Below are 18984 nucleotides of genomic sequence, written 5' to 3'. Positions count from 1 at the left end.
AGCCTTCAATCAATCAATCAATCGTATTTATTGAGCGCTTACTGTGTGCAGAGCACTATACTAAGCGCTTGGGAAGTACAAGTTGGCAACACGCCTTGAAGCCGAGGGTGGGAGTTTCTGCCTGATGGGTAGGTTGATTGGTAGCCCCTGGCGATATCTGAGGAGGGGAGTAACACGTGTTGATGATGGTGATGATTATTGCAGGCGGAGGCGGGTGCCGTCGGCTCAGGTCAGAATCGCCTCGATACTCATGGGCCGCTGGCCGGCCTCGTCTATCTGATCGACTCATCACTCCTGAGGGTCCGGCTTCCGTCCCCGCCGCCGACTCGGTGGGCCTCGCTGCACAGCGCCCCGGGGGGGGCTTCGCAGGAGGGGGGCTTCTCACTTCGGGCCGGCCCGGCGGGGACGGACGGGGCGGGGGGGGGGAGGCGCGGCCCGATCAAATAAGATCAGCGTGTAGGGGCGGGAGCGGCAGGGGGGCGCGCCTGGGCTCGCTCACACACTCGTCCTTCATCCGATCGCGTTGAGGGAGCGCAGCACTTGGGGAGTACAAGGCGGTAACGTCGGAACAGTGCTTTGCACACAGTGAGCGCTTAACAAATGCCATCATCAGATCTCACTCATCTACACACACTCATCATCAATCGCATTTATTGAGCGCTTACTGTGTTGGGCACGCAGGCCCCAAGCACCCTTTTTGCACTCCCACGTGCACAGACTCCAAGCATCCTTTTTGCACACTCACGCGCACACAGACCCCAAGCATCCTTTGTGCACTCTCACGTGCACACAGGCCCCAAGCATCCTTTTTGCACTCTCACGTGCACACAGGCCGCAAGCATCCTTTTTGCACACACAGGCCCCAAGCACCCTTTTTGCACTCTCACGTGCACACAGGCCCCAAGCATCCTTTTGGCACACACACGCCCCAAGCATCCTTTTTGCACTCTCACGTGCACAGGCCCCAAGCATCCTTTTTGCACACACACGCCCCAAGCATCCTTTTTGCACTCTCCCGTGCACAGGCCCCAAGCATCCTTTTTGCACACACACGCCCCAAGCATCCTTTTTGCACTCTCCCGTGCACAGGCCCTAAGCATCCTTTTTGCACACTCACACTCCCCAAGCATCCTTTTTTGCACACTCACGCGCACACAGGCCCCGAGCATCCTTTTTGCACACTCACACATGTGCACACACGCTCCAAGCATCCGTTTTTTGCACACTCAATCGCCCGAGCGAGCAGCAGACCACCTTCCCCCAGCGCGGCTCCTCGCCAATGGCGGCAGCCCGCCGGGCCCTCCCCTTTTATACCCCCCGCCGCAAAGGCCTATGGGAGCATCCCGGAACTCTCGCCGGGAAAGCCACGCGAGAGTTCGCTGCTGCCCCCGCGCGGCAAGGAGGGGAACGTCTCGCCAGCGGGTCCGATCATTCATTCATTCAATCGTATTGCTTGAGCGCTTACTGTGTGCAGAGCACTGTACTAAGCGCTTGGAAAGTACAAGTCGGCAACATCTAGAGACGGTCCCTACCCAACAACGGGCTCACAGTCTAGAAGGGGGAGACAGACAACAAAACATGGAGACAGGTGGCAATACCATCGAAATAAATAGAATTATACTTATAACAATGATAGCACATTGAGCGCTTACTGTGTGCAAAGCACTGTTCTAAGCGCTGGAGAGGTTACAAGGCGGGGGCTCACAGTCTTCATCCCCATTTTACAGATGAGGGAACTGAGGCCCAGAGAAGTGAAGTGACTTGCCCGAAGTCACACAGCTGACACTTGGGTCAGCTGTATACGCATCATTATGCCAAGCACTGTCCTAAGGGGTAAATACGCGGTAATCAGGTTGTCCCACGTGGGGATCACAGTCTTCACATCCCCGTTTTTCAGATGAGGGAACTGAGGCACAGAGAAGTCAGGCGGCTTGCCCAAGGTCACATAGCCGACAAGTGGCAGGGCCGGGATTAGAACCCATGTTCTCTGACTCCCAAACCTGTGCTCTTTCCACTAAGTTACGCTGCTTCCCGCCTTGGGCGGGGAGTAAAAGAGAAACCCTGATTTATATGATGGATCAATCGTATTTATTGAGCGTTATTTAAGTGGCATTAAAAAAAATAATAATGGTGACATTTGTTAAACGCTTACTATGTGCAAAGCATTGTTCTAAGCATTGGGGGATACAAGGTGATCAGGTTGTCTCACGTGGGGCTCACAGCCTTAATCCCCATTTTTTACAGATGAGGTAACTGAGGCCCAGAGAAGTTAAGTGACCTGCCCAAAGTCACACAGCTGGCAAGCAGCGGAGCTGGGATTAGAACCCATGACCTCTGACTCCCAAGCCCGGGCTCTTTCCACTGAGCCACGCTGCCTAAAGCTATGTGCCGGGCACTGCACTAAGCGCTGGGGTAGATGCAAACTAATCAGGTTGGACACGGGCCATGTCCCACTTGAGACTCGCAGTCTTAATCCCCATTTTTACAGATGAGGTAACTGAAGCACAGAGAAGTTAAGTGACTTGCTCAATGTCACACAGCAAGCACTTGGCGGAACCGGGATTAGAAACCAGGTCCTTCTGACACCCAAGCCCTATCTCCAGTACTCTATCCATTAGGCCACACTGATTCCTTTCCTCTTCTTCCTTTCCTTTCTGCATCACCCTGACTTGCTCCCCTTGTTCTTCCCCCCCACAGCCCCACAGCACTGATATACATATCTGTAATTTATGTATTTGTACTGATATCTGTCTCCCCTCTCTAGACTATAAGCTCGTGGTAGGCAGGGAATGTGTCTGTTTATTGTTGTATTATTATTATATTGTACTCTCCCAAGCACTTAGTACAGTGTTTTGCATACAGTAAGCGCTCAATAAACACAGTTGAATGAATGAATGATTCCCTGGGCACCGTAGTAAGCCCTTGGGAGAGTACAGTACAATAGAATTGGTAATCACTAACCCTTTCCACAGTCCAAAAGGGGAGACAAGCCATTAAAATAAATTACTGAGAGGGAAAATGGCAAAGAATTAGTATCTTACGTTAGTGCTTTGGGGCTGGAGGAGAAGCAAGAATGCTTAAGGGATGTGTATGGATGGTACAGAAGGGAGGGTGAATTTGGATTGTGAGGGCTTACTTAGAGAAAGCCTCTGGGAGACGTGATTTTAGTAGAGCTTTTAAGGTAGGGAGAGTGTTGTTATGTCAGTTGTGAAGGGCAGCGAGGGGAGAGATGGGGCGTTTCAGGTCAAAGGGATGAAGCGGGCAAGGGGTCAGCAGTGAGACAGGTAAGACAGATAATAATAATAATGATGGCATTTATTAAGCGCTTACTATGTGCAAAGCACTGTTCTAGGTGCTGGTAAAATGATGGCATTTGTTAAGTGCTATGTGCCAAGCACTGTTCTAAGCGCTGGGGGGGATACAAGGTGATCAGGTTGTCCCACAGGGGGCTCCCAGTCTTCATCCCCATTTTACAGATGTCACTGAGTGTCCGAGAAGTGACTTGCCCAAGGTCACACAGCAGACATGTGGTGGAGTGGGATTCGAACCCATGACCTGACTCAAAAGCCCATGCTCTTTCCACTGAGCCACGCTGCAATCCAATGGAAATCATATGCCTCTTAATAATAACAGTGGTATTTGTTAAGCGCTTACTATGTGCTAGGCCTGATGCCAGTGAAAGACGGAAATGAATTTCTGCTGAGTTGTCACTTGTCTGCTGTGTGACCTTGACAGTCATCTAAATTCTCTGTGCCTCAGTTACCTCACCTGTAGAATGGGAATTAAGCCTGGGAGCCTCACGTGGGAGGACTGTGTCTAACCCGATTAACTTTCAGCTGCCCTAGACCTTAGTTCAGTGAGAAGTCCCATTTCCCCCCTCTTCCAACTCCCAATCTCCTTTCTCTCTCCTTTCCATGAATCATTTGACACCCCCTCCTCATCTCCTGCCCCCAGTAAGGTCCATTATTCCTGCTGGAGGTTTTTGATAATCCAGTCTTGGGTTTGTTTGTTTATTTTATTTTATTTTTCATTGTTATTTAAGTGCCTGACTACGTGCCAGGCACTGTACTAAGCTCTTAATAGCTCTTCCAGACTATGAGCCCACTGTTGGGTAGGGACCGTCTCTATATGTTGCCAACCTGTACTTCCCAAGTGCTTAGTACAGTGCTCTGCACGCAGTAAGCGCTCAATAAATACAATTGAATGAATGAATACAGTGCCTGTCACTTACATAGTAAGTGCTTAACAAATACCATTAAAAAAAAAATCCAGCATTTCTCCAGAAGGGACATAGGTTAAGCCCCTATTTCACCCTGTGAAGCCCAGAGCACTGGCCATTTCCTGAGACTTGGCTCATGTCAGAACTGCCCTCTAGATTGTAAACTCCTTGTGGGTGGGGACCGTGCCTGTTATATTACTGCGTTGTACCCTCCCAAGCGCTTAGTACAGCGTTCGGTTAATACGGTTGACTGGTTGCCATATTTTCTGAACACTGTACTAAGCGCTTGTGCTCAGTGCTCTCGAAGCAGTCACTGGTGAGACTAGAAGCCTGTTCAGAGCCCAGTGAGCCCCGAACAATAAAGGAGGAAAGTTGTAGGGAAAGACATTTTATTTCCAAGGATTTGCACAGACCATTGAGCGTACAAAAGTTTTTATTTCAGCTATAAAAGTAACTAAGGGCCTCCTCCACCCTGGCAAGCTTTCCCTCTTTTCATCTTAGCACCACAAAAGCCAATTTTGACCCCCATCAAGTCCCACGAGGGATGAACTCTGGGTAGCTCCACTCAATCCCTGTCAGGTAGAGGACATGTTAACTCGTGCTGACGTCCACAGTTGAAAAGCAATCTTGGCTCCTTACGGCTGGGAGAGAAGGAGACAAGTTTGCTTCTCGGTGTGAGGCAGCTCTCACACTATGCTTTTGGGCACGTTTTGGTAAGACCCCCCCGCTGCCTCAGGATCCAATCAGTCAAGGGCTTGGGGGCGGCAGACGGACCAGTGGCGCCGGAAAGTTTGGTTTGGAGACACTAGACTGGGAAATGGAACTAACGCAAAAGTTGGAAACCGCTCAGGGTGCAAAGTTCAGAGTGTTCGCCCATTCAGAAAACACTACACATTAAAGCTTCAAAACGGAACATGTGCAAAACGTGCTGAACCTGGGGTCTCTGGGAGAAACTCCCCCCTCGGCCAACAGGTTCCCAAACTCACACCCACGAGGTGCATCTTGACCGTCTTCCCTGTGAAGGAGATCTTGAGTTGAAGACTTCTTTCTAGTTCAAGAGCTGAAGGCGGCAGAATCTTCCAGTGAAATTCCACCCTTGGACATATTCTCCAGGAAGCTTAGCTACCGCTCTGAGACAAGTACACCTTTAGTGTTGGCTAACATTCCACTACCCTCTAGGGAATCCAGTGCAGGGCCACAAGGGAGGTAGGGGAGGGCAGATGTATGATCAATCCCCTTTCTGGGAGGATTCTGGGATCCATTCCCCTTTGCCCTAGGTGGGGAACCTGTCAAAATACCACCTTCCGCCGAGCTGGATCCTCTTTTAAATGGAATCTACTTCATTCTGGAAGTGCTGAGCTCACTGACATGCGATCTTTTGGCAGACCTCAGTGGAAAGAGGAATGCTGATACCTCAACCTGTGAGTTGTTTACCGCTTTTGGCTGAGAGGAAGGGGAGAGTAAATCTGCCAGACCGCTTTGCTCCGGCGGTAGTCCTCTCCCACCTCTGACATTCTACACCACCGGGGCGAGGAAAGAAAAAACATCCCCCCAAACTCTCCTCCCCATCTGACTCCTGTCTCCTGTTCAGGCATGCTGCGGAGCAACCAAAATGAGCAGATGCGTGTGAGGAGATGAAGTGCAAAGGCATCATTCTCCCCAGGTAAAGTGCAACTCGCTGGGGATCGCTCAAGAGATGAGTGAGAGGACCAGGAAAGATGGCCCACCTAGTCATGGTATGGAAGCAATTGCCTCAGAGTGCTAGCAGCCATTTTTTCTAAGAGACAAGTTGGCATCTTAAAAGCAAGACAAGTTTTGCTAATGCTTTCTCTTCCCCCAGTCTCAATTAAATTGGAAACCCTTCTCTTCTACCCAAAGAACCGGGCTGCTTCGATTCAGGACACCTTGGAAAACATGTCGGGGCACCAGAGAAACAGCCACGGGTCGGGTCGTGAGCTTTCCCCTTGCCAATTTGATCTGGCCCGGGTCTTCATGCTTCCTCCTCTTTTGGATGCGCAAGAACAAAGATCCTTTGTTCTCCAGGTCTGTTTTCTGGATGAGAACTCCTGTGGTAAAATGACTAAGCGATCATCATTTAGCTGTTTTGTCTGCTCACTTGAGGTTTGGAGACGAAGAGGGATGAAAATAGTTGGGGATGGGGGAGAAGGGAGGGATTCCCAAAAGGTAGAGAAAAGGCGACTTTCCAAAGCTTAATGATTTTTTGACTTTCCTCTTCCCCCTGCCTTGCCCCAGTGATAATCCAAATTATACGGGAAAAAGCAGATAGGGAAAGCACTCTGGACACGGCCTAATTCCTCCCTTCTTGGCCTGGTTCATTTTCCTGGGGGGCGTGGGTGATCAGCTGAGGGACAAAGTAAGGGGCAGGTATTCTCAAGTAATGAGATGGCCAAGGGGCGTGCTATATACCTGGACACGGGACACTCTTTGCAGATGGTTAATTTATAAACGGGTCAGAGAAGGCCGTGGGAACGAGACGTCAAAGGGCGCGGTTTCCCGTGCAGCTGGGACGACGGCGCCCACTGAATTTTCTCTCGGGTTTGGCAGGGGTCCTCGGGGGTCATCCCGGGGTCTCGGCTGGTCTCCGTCCAGCTCTCCTACGAGGGACACGGGCCTCCCTGGGCCGCCCGCCCCGAGCTCCGTCGCCAGCAGTTTCTCCCTGGTGGACTGATGAGTCGGAGGCCTTGGGACTCATTTTATAAAGAGGACGTAGAAAGCCATGACGACGCAGGAGGCGGCCACGGCTGCGTGCAGCCTGGTTCCGATCACAGCAGCTGGCGAGGCAGAAGCGGAGAATAATCGTCACACGATGTTTCAAAGCATTTCTTACCCCCCGGCTCCATGCAAAAGATCCGAGGTTCAGAGGCTTGTCTGAGGTCCCAGGAAGCCAGGAATGGAACTCCCAAGCTTTTGGCCTCTGGTCAGCAAACCCAAATGAGTCCAAAGACACCAGACTGGGAGACTTTCCTTAGGGTAATCTGTCGGCAAAAATGGCAACTATCGGGGCTGGGGGGAGAAGCAGTGTGGCCTACTGGAAAACACTCAGGCCTGGGAACCACAAGATCTGGGTTCTAAGCCTGAATGCACCACTTGCCTGTGGTGTGACCTTGGGCAAGTCATTTCACTGGGCCTCAGTTTTCTCATCTGTAAATTGGGGGATTCAATACCTGTTCCTCTTCCCACTTAGGTGCAATGCTTGGCACATAGGAAGCCCTTAACAAATACCAAACTAATAATAAGAATAATAATAATGGTAATAACTGATAACCAGTCTTCTAGACTGTGAGCCCGCTGTTGGGTAGGGACCGTCTATATGTTGCCAACTTGTACTTCCCAAGCGCTTAGTACAGTGCTCTGCACACAGTAAGTGCTCAATAAATACGATTGAATGAATAACCAAAGAAAGCCATCTATCTCATCAACTTGCTGGGACCCAATATACCTTCCACCAGCTGGCCCGGCTTGGAAGATGCTTATTAACTTTTATATTAAACAAGGTTAAGAACAGGTTTTGACAATCCACCCACTCCTCCCATAATTTACCTTCCCTGCAAGCCCACACCCTTTTCCACTCCATTCTTTTATTTATAAAACATCTTCCCAAAAAACCGTAGGTGCTGAGGTGAATGTCATTTTGCTCATCCTTAGCAAAATCACCCCTCTTATCTGGGGACCTCTACACCCTCCACTCACCAAGAAATGACTCGGAATGTCTGAGTTTTCACTAAAGGCAGGCCCTTCATCTGTGCAAAGGAAAGCTTCCCTGCCTGCCACTGCGCCGGCATGCCCTCACCTTTGTAAAACACGCCCCAGACTCCCTTCTTCTCGGACAGCAGCCATGTTTTCAGACGGGGCACCTTCTTGAAGTAGGCGCAGGTGCAAACGAAGAGTAGCCCAAACACCAGGATACCATCCAGGGAATACACTGCAGCGGGGAGCAGAGAAGCAGCAAAATTTTGGCTGGCAGAAAAATCAATCCTCTGGTTCGGCCTACGATTGGTGACGCTGCTCTCTCTGGGACGGGGAGAAGCAGCAGGGGGTTCGTGGGCAATGCCAAGGCCTGGCAACGGGAATGTGAACGGGAGGATCTTCCTAGATCCTCTGGGCTCATGCTGTGGACCTAGGGACCCTTTCGATCGATCAGTGTTACTTATTATCTACTGTGTGCAGAGCACAGTGTAGTGAGCACTTGGGAGAGTACAATATTACAATGTTGGTAGACATGTTTCCAGCCCGCAAAGAGTTTTCAGAATAGAAGGGGAGACAGACATTCAAGGAGATTATGGATATGTACCTAAGTGCCACGAGGCTGAGGGTGGGCTGAGTAGAAAAATGCTTAAAAGGTACAGATCTAAGTGCACAGTTGACGCAAAAGGGAGATGAGCGTTTAGTCGAGGAAGGCCTCTTGGAGCTGTGATTTTAATAAGACTTTGAAAGCGGGGAGAATGATTATCTATCAGGGAAGCAGCGTGGCCCAGTGGAAAGCTGACAGGCCTGGGAGTCAGAGGACCCGGGTTCTAATCCCAGATCCACCACTCACCTGCTGTGTGACCTTAAACAACTCACCGAACTACTCTGTGCCTCAGTTCCCCCTTGAGCACAATCAATCGTATTTATTGAGCGCTTGCTATGTGCAGAGCACTGTACTAAGCGCTTGGGAAGTACAAATTGGCAACATATAGAGACAGTCCCTACCCAACAGTGGGCTCACAGTCTAAAAGGGGGAGACAGAGAACAAAACCAAACATACTAACAAAATAAAATAAATAGGATAGATATGTACAAGTAAAATAAATAAATAAATAAATAGAGTAATAAATATGTACAAATATATATACATATATACAGGTGCTGAGGGGAAGGGAAGGAGGTAAGATGGGGGGGATGGAGAGGGGGAGGAGTGGGAAAGGAAGGAGGGGGCTCAGTCTGGGAAGGCCTCCTGGAGGAGGTGAGCTCTCAGCAGGGCCTTAAGCTCTCAAGGCCCCCTTGAGCACAATGGGGATGTTCCCCCCACCTTACTTAGGTTGGGAGTCCAACGTGGGATCTGATTATCTAGTACCTCTCCCGACAGTTAGTACAGTGCGTGGCTCAATCAGCGTTTAACAAATAGCATTATTATTGTTATAAAGGGAGGGGGCCTGCCTTTCCAGTCAGCGCTCAGTAAATACGATGGAACGGATGAGCGATAAATACCATCGTTGTTATTCCAAGGGCTGGGCCGGTGGAGGGGGCGGAGGCGGTCTCCCTCTCCATCCCCCCCATCTTACCTCCTTCCCTTCCCCACAGCACCTGTATATATGTATATACGTTTGTACATATTTATTACTCTATTTATTTATTTATTTTACTTGTACATATCTATTCTATTTATTTTATTTTGTTAGTATGTTTGGTTTTGTTCTCTGTCTCCCCCTTTTAGACTGTGAACCCCCTGTTGGGTAGGGACTGTCTCTATATGTTGCCAACGTGTACTTCCCAAGCGCTTAGTACAGTGCTCTGCACACAGTAAGCGCTCAATAAATATGATTGACGATGATGATGATGACGGGCGGGTCCTGGGGGGGCTCGGTGGGGGAGGGGAGACTGGGGGTCCTAGGTGGGGGAGGAGGGACCGGGGGGCTCGGTGGGGGAAGGGAGGACCCCATCCCCCCCGCCTTACCTCCTTCCCCTCCCCACAGCACCTGTATATATGTTTGTACGTATTTGATTACTCTATCTATTTACTTTATTTGTACATATTTATTCTGCTTATTTTATTTTGTTAATACGTTTTGATTTGTTCTCTGTCTCCCCCTTCTAGACTGTGAGCCCGCTGTTGGGTAGGGACCGTCTCTAGATGTTGCCAACTTGGACTTCCCAAGAGCTTAGTCCAGTGCTCCGCACACAGTAAGCGCTCAATAAATACAACTGAATTAATGAATGAGTCTTCTAGACTGTGAGCCCGCTGCTGGGTAGGGACCGTCTCTCTATGTTGCCAACCTGGACTTCCCAAGCGCTTAGTCCAGTGCTCCGCACACAGTAAGCGCTCAACAAATACGACTGAATGAATGAATGAGTCTTCTAGACTGTGAGCCCACTGTTGGGTAGGGACCGTCTCCATGTGTTGCCAACTTGTACTTCCCAAGCGCTTAGTACAGTGCTCTGCACCCAGTAAGTGCTCAATAAATACGATTGAATGAATGAATGCGAGCCCGTTGTTGGGTAGGGACCGTCTCCATATGTTGCCAACTTGTACTTCCCAAGCGCTTAGTCCAGTGCTCCACACACAGTAAGCGCTCAATAAATACGATTGAATGAGTGAATGAATGAATGAACTGTCAGCTGTGCGGCTTTGGGTGGGTCACTTCACTTCTCTGTACCTCAGTTCCCTCATCTGTAAAATGGGGATGAAGACTGTGAGCCCCCGTAGGACAACCCACTCACCTTGTAACCTCCCCAGCGCTTAGCGCAGAGTAAGCACTTAACAAATACCATTATTATTATTCTCTGGGCCTCAGTTCCCTCATCTGTAAAATGGGGATGAAGACTGTGAGGCCCCACGGTGGGACAACCCGCTCACCTTGTAACCTCCCCAGCGCTTAGAACAGTGCTTTGCGCATAGTAAGCACTTAACAAATACCATTATTATTCTTCTCTGGGCCTCAGTTCCCTCATCTGTCAAATGGGGATGAAGACTGTGAGCCCCCCGTGAGACAACCCGCTCACCTTGTAACCTCCCCAGAGCTTAGAACAGTGCTTCGCGCATAGTAAGCGCTTAACAAATACCATTATTATTATTCTCTGGGCCTCAGTTCCCTCACCTGTGAAATGGGGATGAAGACTGTGAGGCCCCCCGGTGGGACAACCCGCTCACCTTGTAACCTCCCCAGCGCTTAGAACAGTGCTTTGCACATAGTAAGCGCTTAACAAATACCATTATTATTCTTCTCTGGGCCTCAGTTCCCTCATCTGTCAAATGGGGATGAAGACTGTGAGGCCCCCGGTGGGACAACCTGATCACCTTGTAACCTCCCCAGCGCTTAGAACAGTGTTTTGCGCATAGTAAGCGCTTAACAAATACCAACATTATTATTCTCTGGGCCTCAGTTCCCTCATCTGTGAAATGGGGATGAAAACTGTGAGCCCCCCGCGTGGGACAACCTGCTCAGCTTGTAACCTCCCCAGCGCTTAGAACAGTGCTTTGCGCATAATAAGCGCTTAACAAACACCATTATTATTATTATTCTCTGGGCCTCAGTTCCCTCATCTGCGAAATGGGGATGAAGACTGTGAGGCCCCCCGGTGGGACAACCTGCTCAGCTTGTAACCTCCCCAGCGCTTAGAACAGTGCTTTGCACATAATAAGCACTTAACAAGCACCATTATTACTATTATTCTTTGGGCCTCAGTTCCCTTATCTGTGAAATGGGGATGAAAACTGTGAGGCCCCCCTCGTGGGACCACCCGCTCACCTTGTAACCTCCCCAGCGCTTAGAACAGTGCTTTGCGCATAATAAGCGCTTAACAAACACCATTATTATTATTATTCTCTGGGCCTCAGTTCCCTCATCTGTGAAATGGGGATGAAGACTGTGAGGCCTCCCGGTGGGACAACCTGCTCAGCTTGTAACCTCCCCAGCGCTTAGAACAGTGCTTTGCACATAGTAAGCGCTTAAGAAATACCAACATTATTATTATTATTACTATTATTATTATTCTTATTATTACCGGGGGTGCAGGAAGTGGCCACGTCAGCGGGGTCCCTCCCTCCCTCCCTCCCTTCCCCCCTCGTCTCTCACCGTTGGTCATGGCGGCGGCGGCGGCGGCGGCTCCCGGCAGCGGGGACGCGCACGCTGGGCACGGGGGCGCGCACGCTGGGCACGGGGGCGCGCTCGGGGGGGGCAGCGGGCGCTCGTCCCCGCTTGACACTTCCCCGTCGGGGCCGGGCGACGCGGAGCGCGCAGGCGCGGCCGCCGGGACAGGCAGCCGACGGCCGAGCGCGCCCAGGCCTGATCAGCTGAGGGCCGAGCGGGAGCGCGCCCCTGTAGCCACGGCAACGGCGCGCGCCGCACCGCGCCTGCGCAGAGCGGGCCGCCACCACCACCTCGTCGTCGTAGTCGGGGCCCACGTGGGCGGCTCGCGCCTGCTAATCATTCATTCATTCAGTCATATTGGAATCCCGCCTCTGACACCCAAGTGACTTGGGCAACCCACTATATTCATTCATTCATTCATTCATTCATTCATTCATTCACTCACTTTATTTGTACATATTTATTCTATTTATTTTATTTTAACATGTTTCATTTTGTTCTGTCTCCCCCTTTTACACTGTGAGACTGAGCCCCCTCCTTCCTCTCCACTTCCTCCCCCTCCCCACAGCACCTGTATTATATGTACATATGTTTGTACGTATTTATTACTCTATTTTATTTGTACATATTTATTCTATTTTTTTTATTTTGTTAATATGTTTCGTTTTGTCCTCTGTCTCCCCCTTCTACACTGTGAGACTGAGCCCCCTCCTTCCTCTCCCCCTCCTTCCCCTCCCCACAGCACCTGTATTATATGTACATATGTTTGTACGTATTTATTACTCTATTTTATTTGTACATATTTATTCTATTTATTTTATTTTGTTAGCATGTTTCATTTTGTTCTGTCTCCCCCTTTTACACTGTGACACTGAGCCCCCTCCTTCCTCTCCCCCTCCTTCCCCTCCCCACAGCACCTGTATTATATGTACATATGTTTGTACGTATTTATTACTCTATTTTATTTGTACATATTTATTCTATTTATTTTATTTTGTTAACGTTTCATTTTGTTCTGTCTCCCCCTTTTACACTGTGACACTGAGCCCCCTCCTTCCTCTCCCCCCTCCCCCTCCCCACAGCACCTGTGTATATGTACATATGTTTGTACGTATTTATTACTCTATTTTATTTGTACATATTTATTCTATTTATTTTATTTTGTTAACACGTTTCATTTTGTTCTGTCTCCCCCTTTTACACTGTAAGACTGAGCCCCCTCCTTCCTCTCCCCCTCCTTCCCCTTCCCACAGCACCTGTATATATGTACACATGTTTGTACGTATTTATTACTCTATTTTATTTGTACATATTTATTCTATTTATTTTATTTTGTTAATGTTTCGTTTTGTTCTTTGTCTCCCCCTTCTACACTGAGACTGAGCCCCCTCCTTCCTCTCCCCCTCCTTCCCCTCACCACAGCACCTGTATTATATGTACATATGTTTGTACGTATTTATTACTCTATTTATTTTATTTGTACATATTTATTCTATTTATTTTATTTTGTTAATGTTTCGTTTTGTTCTCTGTCTCCCCCTTCTACACTGTGAGACTGAGCCCTCCTTCCTCTCCCCCTCCTTCCTCTCCCGCTCCTTCCCCTCCCCACAGCACCTGTATATATGCACATATGTTTGTACGTATTTATTCCTCTATTTATTTTATTTGTACATATTTATTCTATTTTGTTAACATGTTTCGTTTTGTTCTCTGTCTCCCCCTTCTACACTGTGAGACTGAGCCCCCTCCTTCTTCTCCCCCTCCCCACAGCACCTGCATATATGTACATATGTTTGTACGTATTTATTACTCTATTTATTTTATTTGTACATATTTATTCTATTTGTTCTATTTTGTTAACATGTTTCGTTTTGTTCTCTGTCTCCCCCTTCTACACTGTGAGACTGAGCCCCCTCATTCCTCTCCCTCTCCTCCTCCTCTGCCCCCGCCTTACCTCCTTCCCCTCCCCACAGCACCTGTATATATGTACATACGTTTGTACGTATTTATTACTCTATTTCATTTGTAGATGTTTATTCTATTTTATTTTGTTAACATGTTTCGTTTTGTTCTGTCTCCCCCTTTTACACTGTGAGACTGAGCCCCCTCCTTCCTCTCCCCCTCTTCTCCCTCTCCATCCCCCTCGTCTTACCTCCTCCCCCTCCCCACAGCACCTGCATATATGTCTATACGTTTGTACGTATTTATTACTCTATTTATTTTATTTGTACATATTTATTCTACTTATTTTATTTTGTTAATATGTTTCATTTTGTCCTGTCTCCCCCTTCTAGACTGTGAGACTGAGCCCCCTCCTTCCTTTCCCCCTCCACCCCCCTCCATCCTCCCCACCTTACCTCCTTCCCCTCCCCACAGAACCTGCATATATGTACGTATGTTTGTACGTATTTATTACTCCATTTATTTTATTTGTACATATTTATTCTATTTATTTTATTTTGTTAATATGTTTCGTTTTGTTCTGTTTCCCCCTTCTACACTGTGAGACTGAGCCCCCTCCTTCCTCTCCCCCTCCCCATCCCCACCTTACCTCCTTCCCCTCCCCACAGCACCTGTATATATGTACGTATGTTTGTACATATTTATTACTCTATTCGTTTATTTATTTTATTTGTACAGATTTATTCTATTTATTTTGTTAATTTGTTTTGTTCTCTGTCTCCCCCTTCTAGACTGTGAGCCCACTTTTGGGTAGGGACCATCTCTATTTGTTGCCAACTTGTACTTCCCAAGCGCTTAGTATAGTGCTGTGCACACAATAAGCACTCAATAAATATGATTGATTGATTGATTGATTGATTGACTCCAAAGCCTGGACTCTTTCCACAGAGCCACACTGAGGGTCTGATCTGACTCGCCTACTAAATTGGCAATACAACATGATTCATTCTTTCAAACATTTATTGAGCGCTTACTGTGTGCAGAGCACTGTACTAAGCGCTTGTGAGAATACAGTACAACAATAAACAGACACATTCCCTACCAACAATGAGCTTACAGTCTAGAGGATGACCGTGACCTCCCTAAAGCGTCCAAAAGTACCCAGTTCAAGTGCTCAGTACAGTCTGGTGACTGACAGCCTCATTTGGTTTTGCCCTCTGTGCTTGACTTACCTTCCAACCTATTTCTGTATATACCTCTATATATGTATATATGTTTGTACGTATTTATTACTCTATTTTTCACTTGTACATATTCTGTTTATTTTATTTTGTTAATATGTTTTGTTTTGTTCTCTGTCTCCCCCTTCTAGACTGTGAGCCCACTGTTGGGTAGGGACCGTCTCTATATGTTGCCAACTTGTACTTCCCAAGTGCTTAGTACAGTGCTCTGCACACAGTAAGAGCTCAATAAATACGATTGAATGAATGAATGAATGAATTTCTCCTGTCATCAATCAATAGTGTTTATTGAGCACTTACTCTATGCAGAGCACTGTACTAAGTGCTTGGGAGACTACAATAGAGTTAAGAGCCATAATCCCTAACTTCAAGGAGCTCTTGATCCTAGCTGGGGAGACAGACAGTAAAATAAATTACAGGTAGGGGGAAGCAATGGAGTTTAAAGATACATGCATAGTAGTATTTGTTGAGCACTTACTATGGGCCAAGCCCTGTTCTAAGCACTGGGGTAGATACAATCCACAGTCGCTGTCCCACGGTCTTAATCTCCATTGTTCAGATGAGGGAAGTGAGGCTCGATAAATGAAATGACTTACCCAAGATCACACAGAAGACATGTGGGAGAGCCAGAATTAGAACCCACATCCTCTCACTCCCAGGCCCATACTCTACCCACTCCCCCTTTAGACTGTGAGCTCGTTGGCAGGAATGTGCCTGTTTGTTGTTCTATTGTACTCTCCCAAGCGCTTAATACAGTGCTTTGCACAGAGTAAGTGCTCAATACATGTGATTTTAGGAGGACTTTGAAAGTAGACTGTTGTATGTGAAAGGCTCACAGTCTTAATCCCCATTTTACAGATGAGGGAACTGAGGCACAGAGAAGTTAAGTGACCTGCCTGTACAGCAGAGATGTGGCAGAGCTGGGATTAGAAGCCTTGACCTCTGACTCCCAAGCCTGTGCTCTTTCCACTAAGCCAAGCTCCTTATATATATGTGTGTGTATACATATATATAAATATCAATATAGAAATTTACATTCTTATAAAATATTCATTCTAATATTAGACAATATGAGTGTATATGTCTGGATATTAAGTGCTTAATACATATTACTATTACTATTATTGTTATTATAGCTATTATCACTATTATTATTACATATATTCATATTGTGTGTATACACCTGTCTACATGTTTTGTTTTGCTGTCTGTCTCCCCCTTCTAGACTTTGATCCTGTTGTTGGGTAGGGACTGTCTCTATATGTTGCCAACTTGTACTTCCCAAGTGCTTAGTACAGTGCTCTGCACACAGTAAGCGCTCAATAAATACGATTGAATGAATGAATAATGAATGAATAATGAATGAATGAATGAATTCCGGGCCTGGAATGCCCTCCCTCTGCCCCTCCACCAAGCTAGCTCTCTTCCTCCCTTCAAGGCCCTGCTGAGAGCTCACCTCCTCCAGGAGGCCTTCCCAGACTGAGCCCCTTCCCTCCTCTCCCCCTCGTCCCCCTCTCCATCCCCCCATCTTACCTCCTTCCCTTCCCCACAGCACCTGTATATATGTATATATGGTTGTACATATTTATTACTCTGTTTATTTATGTATTTCTTTATTTTACTTGTACATTTCTATCCTATTTATTTTATTTTGTTGGTATGTTTGGTTCTGTTCTCTGTCTCCCCCTTTTAGACTGTGAGCCCACTGTTAGGTAGGGACTGTCTCTATGTGATGCCAATTTGTACTTCCCAAGCGCTTAGTACAGTGCTCTGCACATAGTAAGCGCTCAATAAATACGATTGATTGATTGATTGATTGATTGAATAGATACGATTGAATGAACGAATGAACTAGGCAATGCTGTTCCTGGTTGGGGAGAAGGGAAGCTAAGTGTCCAAGTGGTTGGGTGATGTGGAAGTGTTGTAATGGCAGTAGGGGAAAAAACAGAGCAGAGAGATGAGAAATTAATCCAGAAAAGCCCAGGAAGAGGTGAATTCAGAAGGGCATTGAAGATGGGGAGAGCAACGGTCTGCCTGATGTGAAAGGGAGGGACTTCCAGGCAGGAGGGAGGATGTGAGCGAGAGGTCTCAGGCTGTGCGTAGATCGATTTGAGAATTTCAAAATGTGTGAGCTGGGGTGTAGTGGGAGAGGAGAGAGAATAAGTAGGTGGAGAGAGCTGACAGTGTCTTAAAGCCAATGATCAGGAGTTTTTCCTTAATGCTGAGAGGAATGGACAAACATCCAGGCAGGAGGGAGGATGTGAGCAAGAGGTCTCAGGCAGTGAGTAGATCGATTTGAGAATTTCAAAGTGTGTGAGCTGGGGTGTAGTGGGAGAGGAGGGAGAATAAGTAGGTGCAGAGAGCTGACAGTGTCTTAAAGCCAATGATCGGGAGCTTTTCCTTAATGATGAAAGGAAAGGACAAACTTTGGAAGGTTTTGTGGAGTGTAAAGATTTGTTCAAAATGTGCCATCTTACTGGCCTGGAAGGCCCTCAATCCTTCCCCCAACCCCAGCTTTTACACATTCTTCGAAACTCTCTGAAGAAACACATTAACTCTCTTTAAGTTATTCATTCAATGGTATTTCTTCAATTGTATTTATTGAGTGCTTACTGTGTACACACCACTGTGCTTGGGAGAGTATGATGCAACAATGAACATTCCCTGCCACAATGCCTTATGTATTATAAATTTTGTATTCATTCATATTAATGTCTGTCTCCCCCTCTGGACTGAAAGTTTGTTATGGGCAGGGAACATGTAAATGCCAGAATTTTCTTTTAGCTCTGAAGAGGGGCTAAGACCATGTCAGGGTCAGGCAGAGAGTTTCTTAGCTGTGGCGGGACGGCTGAGGACACCCAGAATCGACAACCTAGGACAGAAAACAATCACTGAATACTGCTACCTGGGAAGCCCGCTGACTGACGATGCACTGATGGACAAGGAAATGGAAAACCAGTCTAGCAACGTACACGGGGAGGTGGTCTTTCAATGTGGCTTCGCCAGAGATCAAATTGAAAGTTGATACTGCAGTGGCTCTCAGGACCACCTCGCGTGCAAGTTTCCAGAATGCTGTCAGCATCAGCAGCTTTGTTGTAGTGATTTCTGCCGTAAGTAGCCTGGGTAACTGACTTCCCCAGAGAATTATTAGGGAGGAGAACGTCATCCAGGGATCAAGCAACCAAAGACAGAAAGCACCTAACGTTGGCACTGTCCTGAAAATAAAATATTTTCTTGTTCATTTTTTGGAGGTTTTCCTCTCTTTATCCTTTCCCTTTCTACTTCCTGATGCCTTCCCAATCAATTAATAATACTCCTTGATCATCTACTGTGTGCAGAGCACTGTCTTAAGAGCTTGGAGAGTAGATTCACTGTAAGAGATACAGTTTCTGGCCTCAAGAAGTTTACAATCTAATGAAAGAGCTGAGGGAGACACAGCTTCTTTACAAAGAGTAAAAACAGGGTGAAGAACAATGTTAATTAATAATAATAATGATGGTATTTGTTAAGTGCTTACTATGTGCAAAGCACTGTTCTAAGTGCTGGGGAGGTTACAAGGTGATCAGGTGGTCCCACGGGGGGCTCACAGTCTTCATCCCCATTTTACAGATGAGGTAACTGAGGCACAGAGAAGTGAAGTGACTTGCCCAAAGTCACACAGCTGACAAGTGGTGCAGCCGGGATTTGAACCCATGACCTCTGACTCCAAAGCCCGGGCTCTTTCCACTGAGCCACGCTGCTTCTAATTGCGGATCATAGTCAGGAGGGGAAAGAAATGGGTAAATAAGTAAAGACAAACTGAAGTATTTGT

At 47.4% G+C, this 18984-nt stretch overlaps 1 protein-coding gene and 1 non-coding gene across 2 annotated transcripts; both read right to left on the bottom strand.

Annotated features, from left to right (window-relative positions):
- Positions 1 to 225: 225 nt before the first annotated feature.
- On the bottom strand, positions 226 to 667 carry LOC119931248. The gene has a single exon (XR_005452101.1).
- A 3927-nt stretch (positions 668 to 4594) lies between these two features.
- On the bottom strand, positions 4595 to 12038 carry TMEM167B (transmembrane protein 167B). The gene is made up of 3 exons (XM_038749641.1): positions 12016 to 12038; positions 8031 to 8162; positions 4595 to 7011 (listed from the first exon to the last, which is right to left on the bottom strand). The coding sequence occupies exons 1-3, from the start codon at positions 12023 to 12025 to the stop codon at positions 6929 to 6931; spliced, it is 225 nt and encodes a 74-aa protein (XP_038605569.1). The 5' UTR covers positions 12026 to 12038; the 3' UTR covers positions 4595 to 6928.
- Between the last annotated feature and the right edge of the window lie 6946 nt (positions 12039 to 18984).

Source organism: Tachyglossus aculeatus, chromosome 7 (assembly GCF_015852505.1).
Source record: "Tachyglossus aculeatus isolate mTacAcu1 chromosome 7, mTacAcu1.pri, whole genome shotgun sequence".
NCBI classification, from domain to species: domain Eukaryota; kingdom Metazoa; phylum Chordata; class Mammalia; order Monotremata; family Tachyglossidae; genus Tachyglossus; species Tachyglossus aculeatus.
This window is presented reverse-complemented; position numbering and strand designations above follow the sequence as displayed.

Bases quoted from the DNA above. Each gene is read 5' to 3' on its own strand.
- TMEM167B (XM_038749641.1), bottom strand. The intron at 7,012-8,030 runs GTGAGGGCATGC...CTGCCTCGCCAG, and splicing joins CTGGGGCGTGTTTTACAAAG to CTGCTGTGATCGGAACCAGG.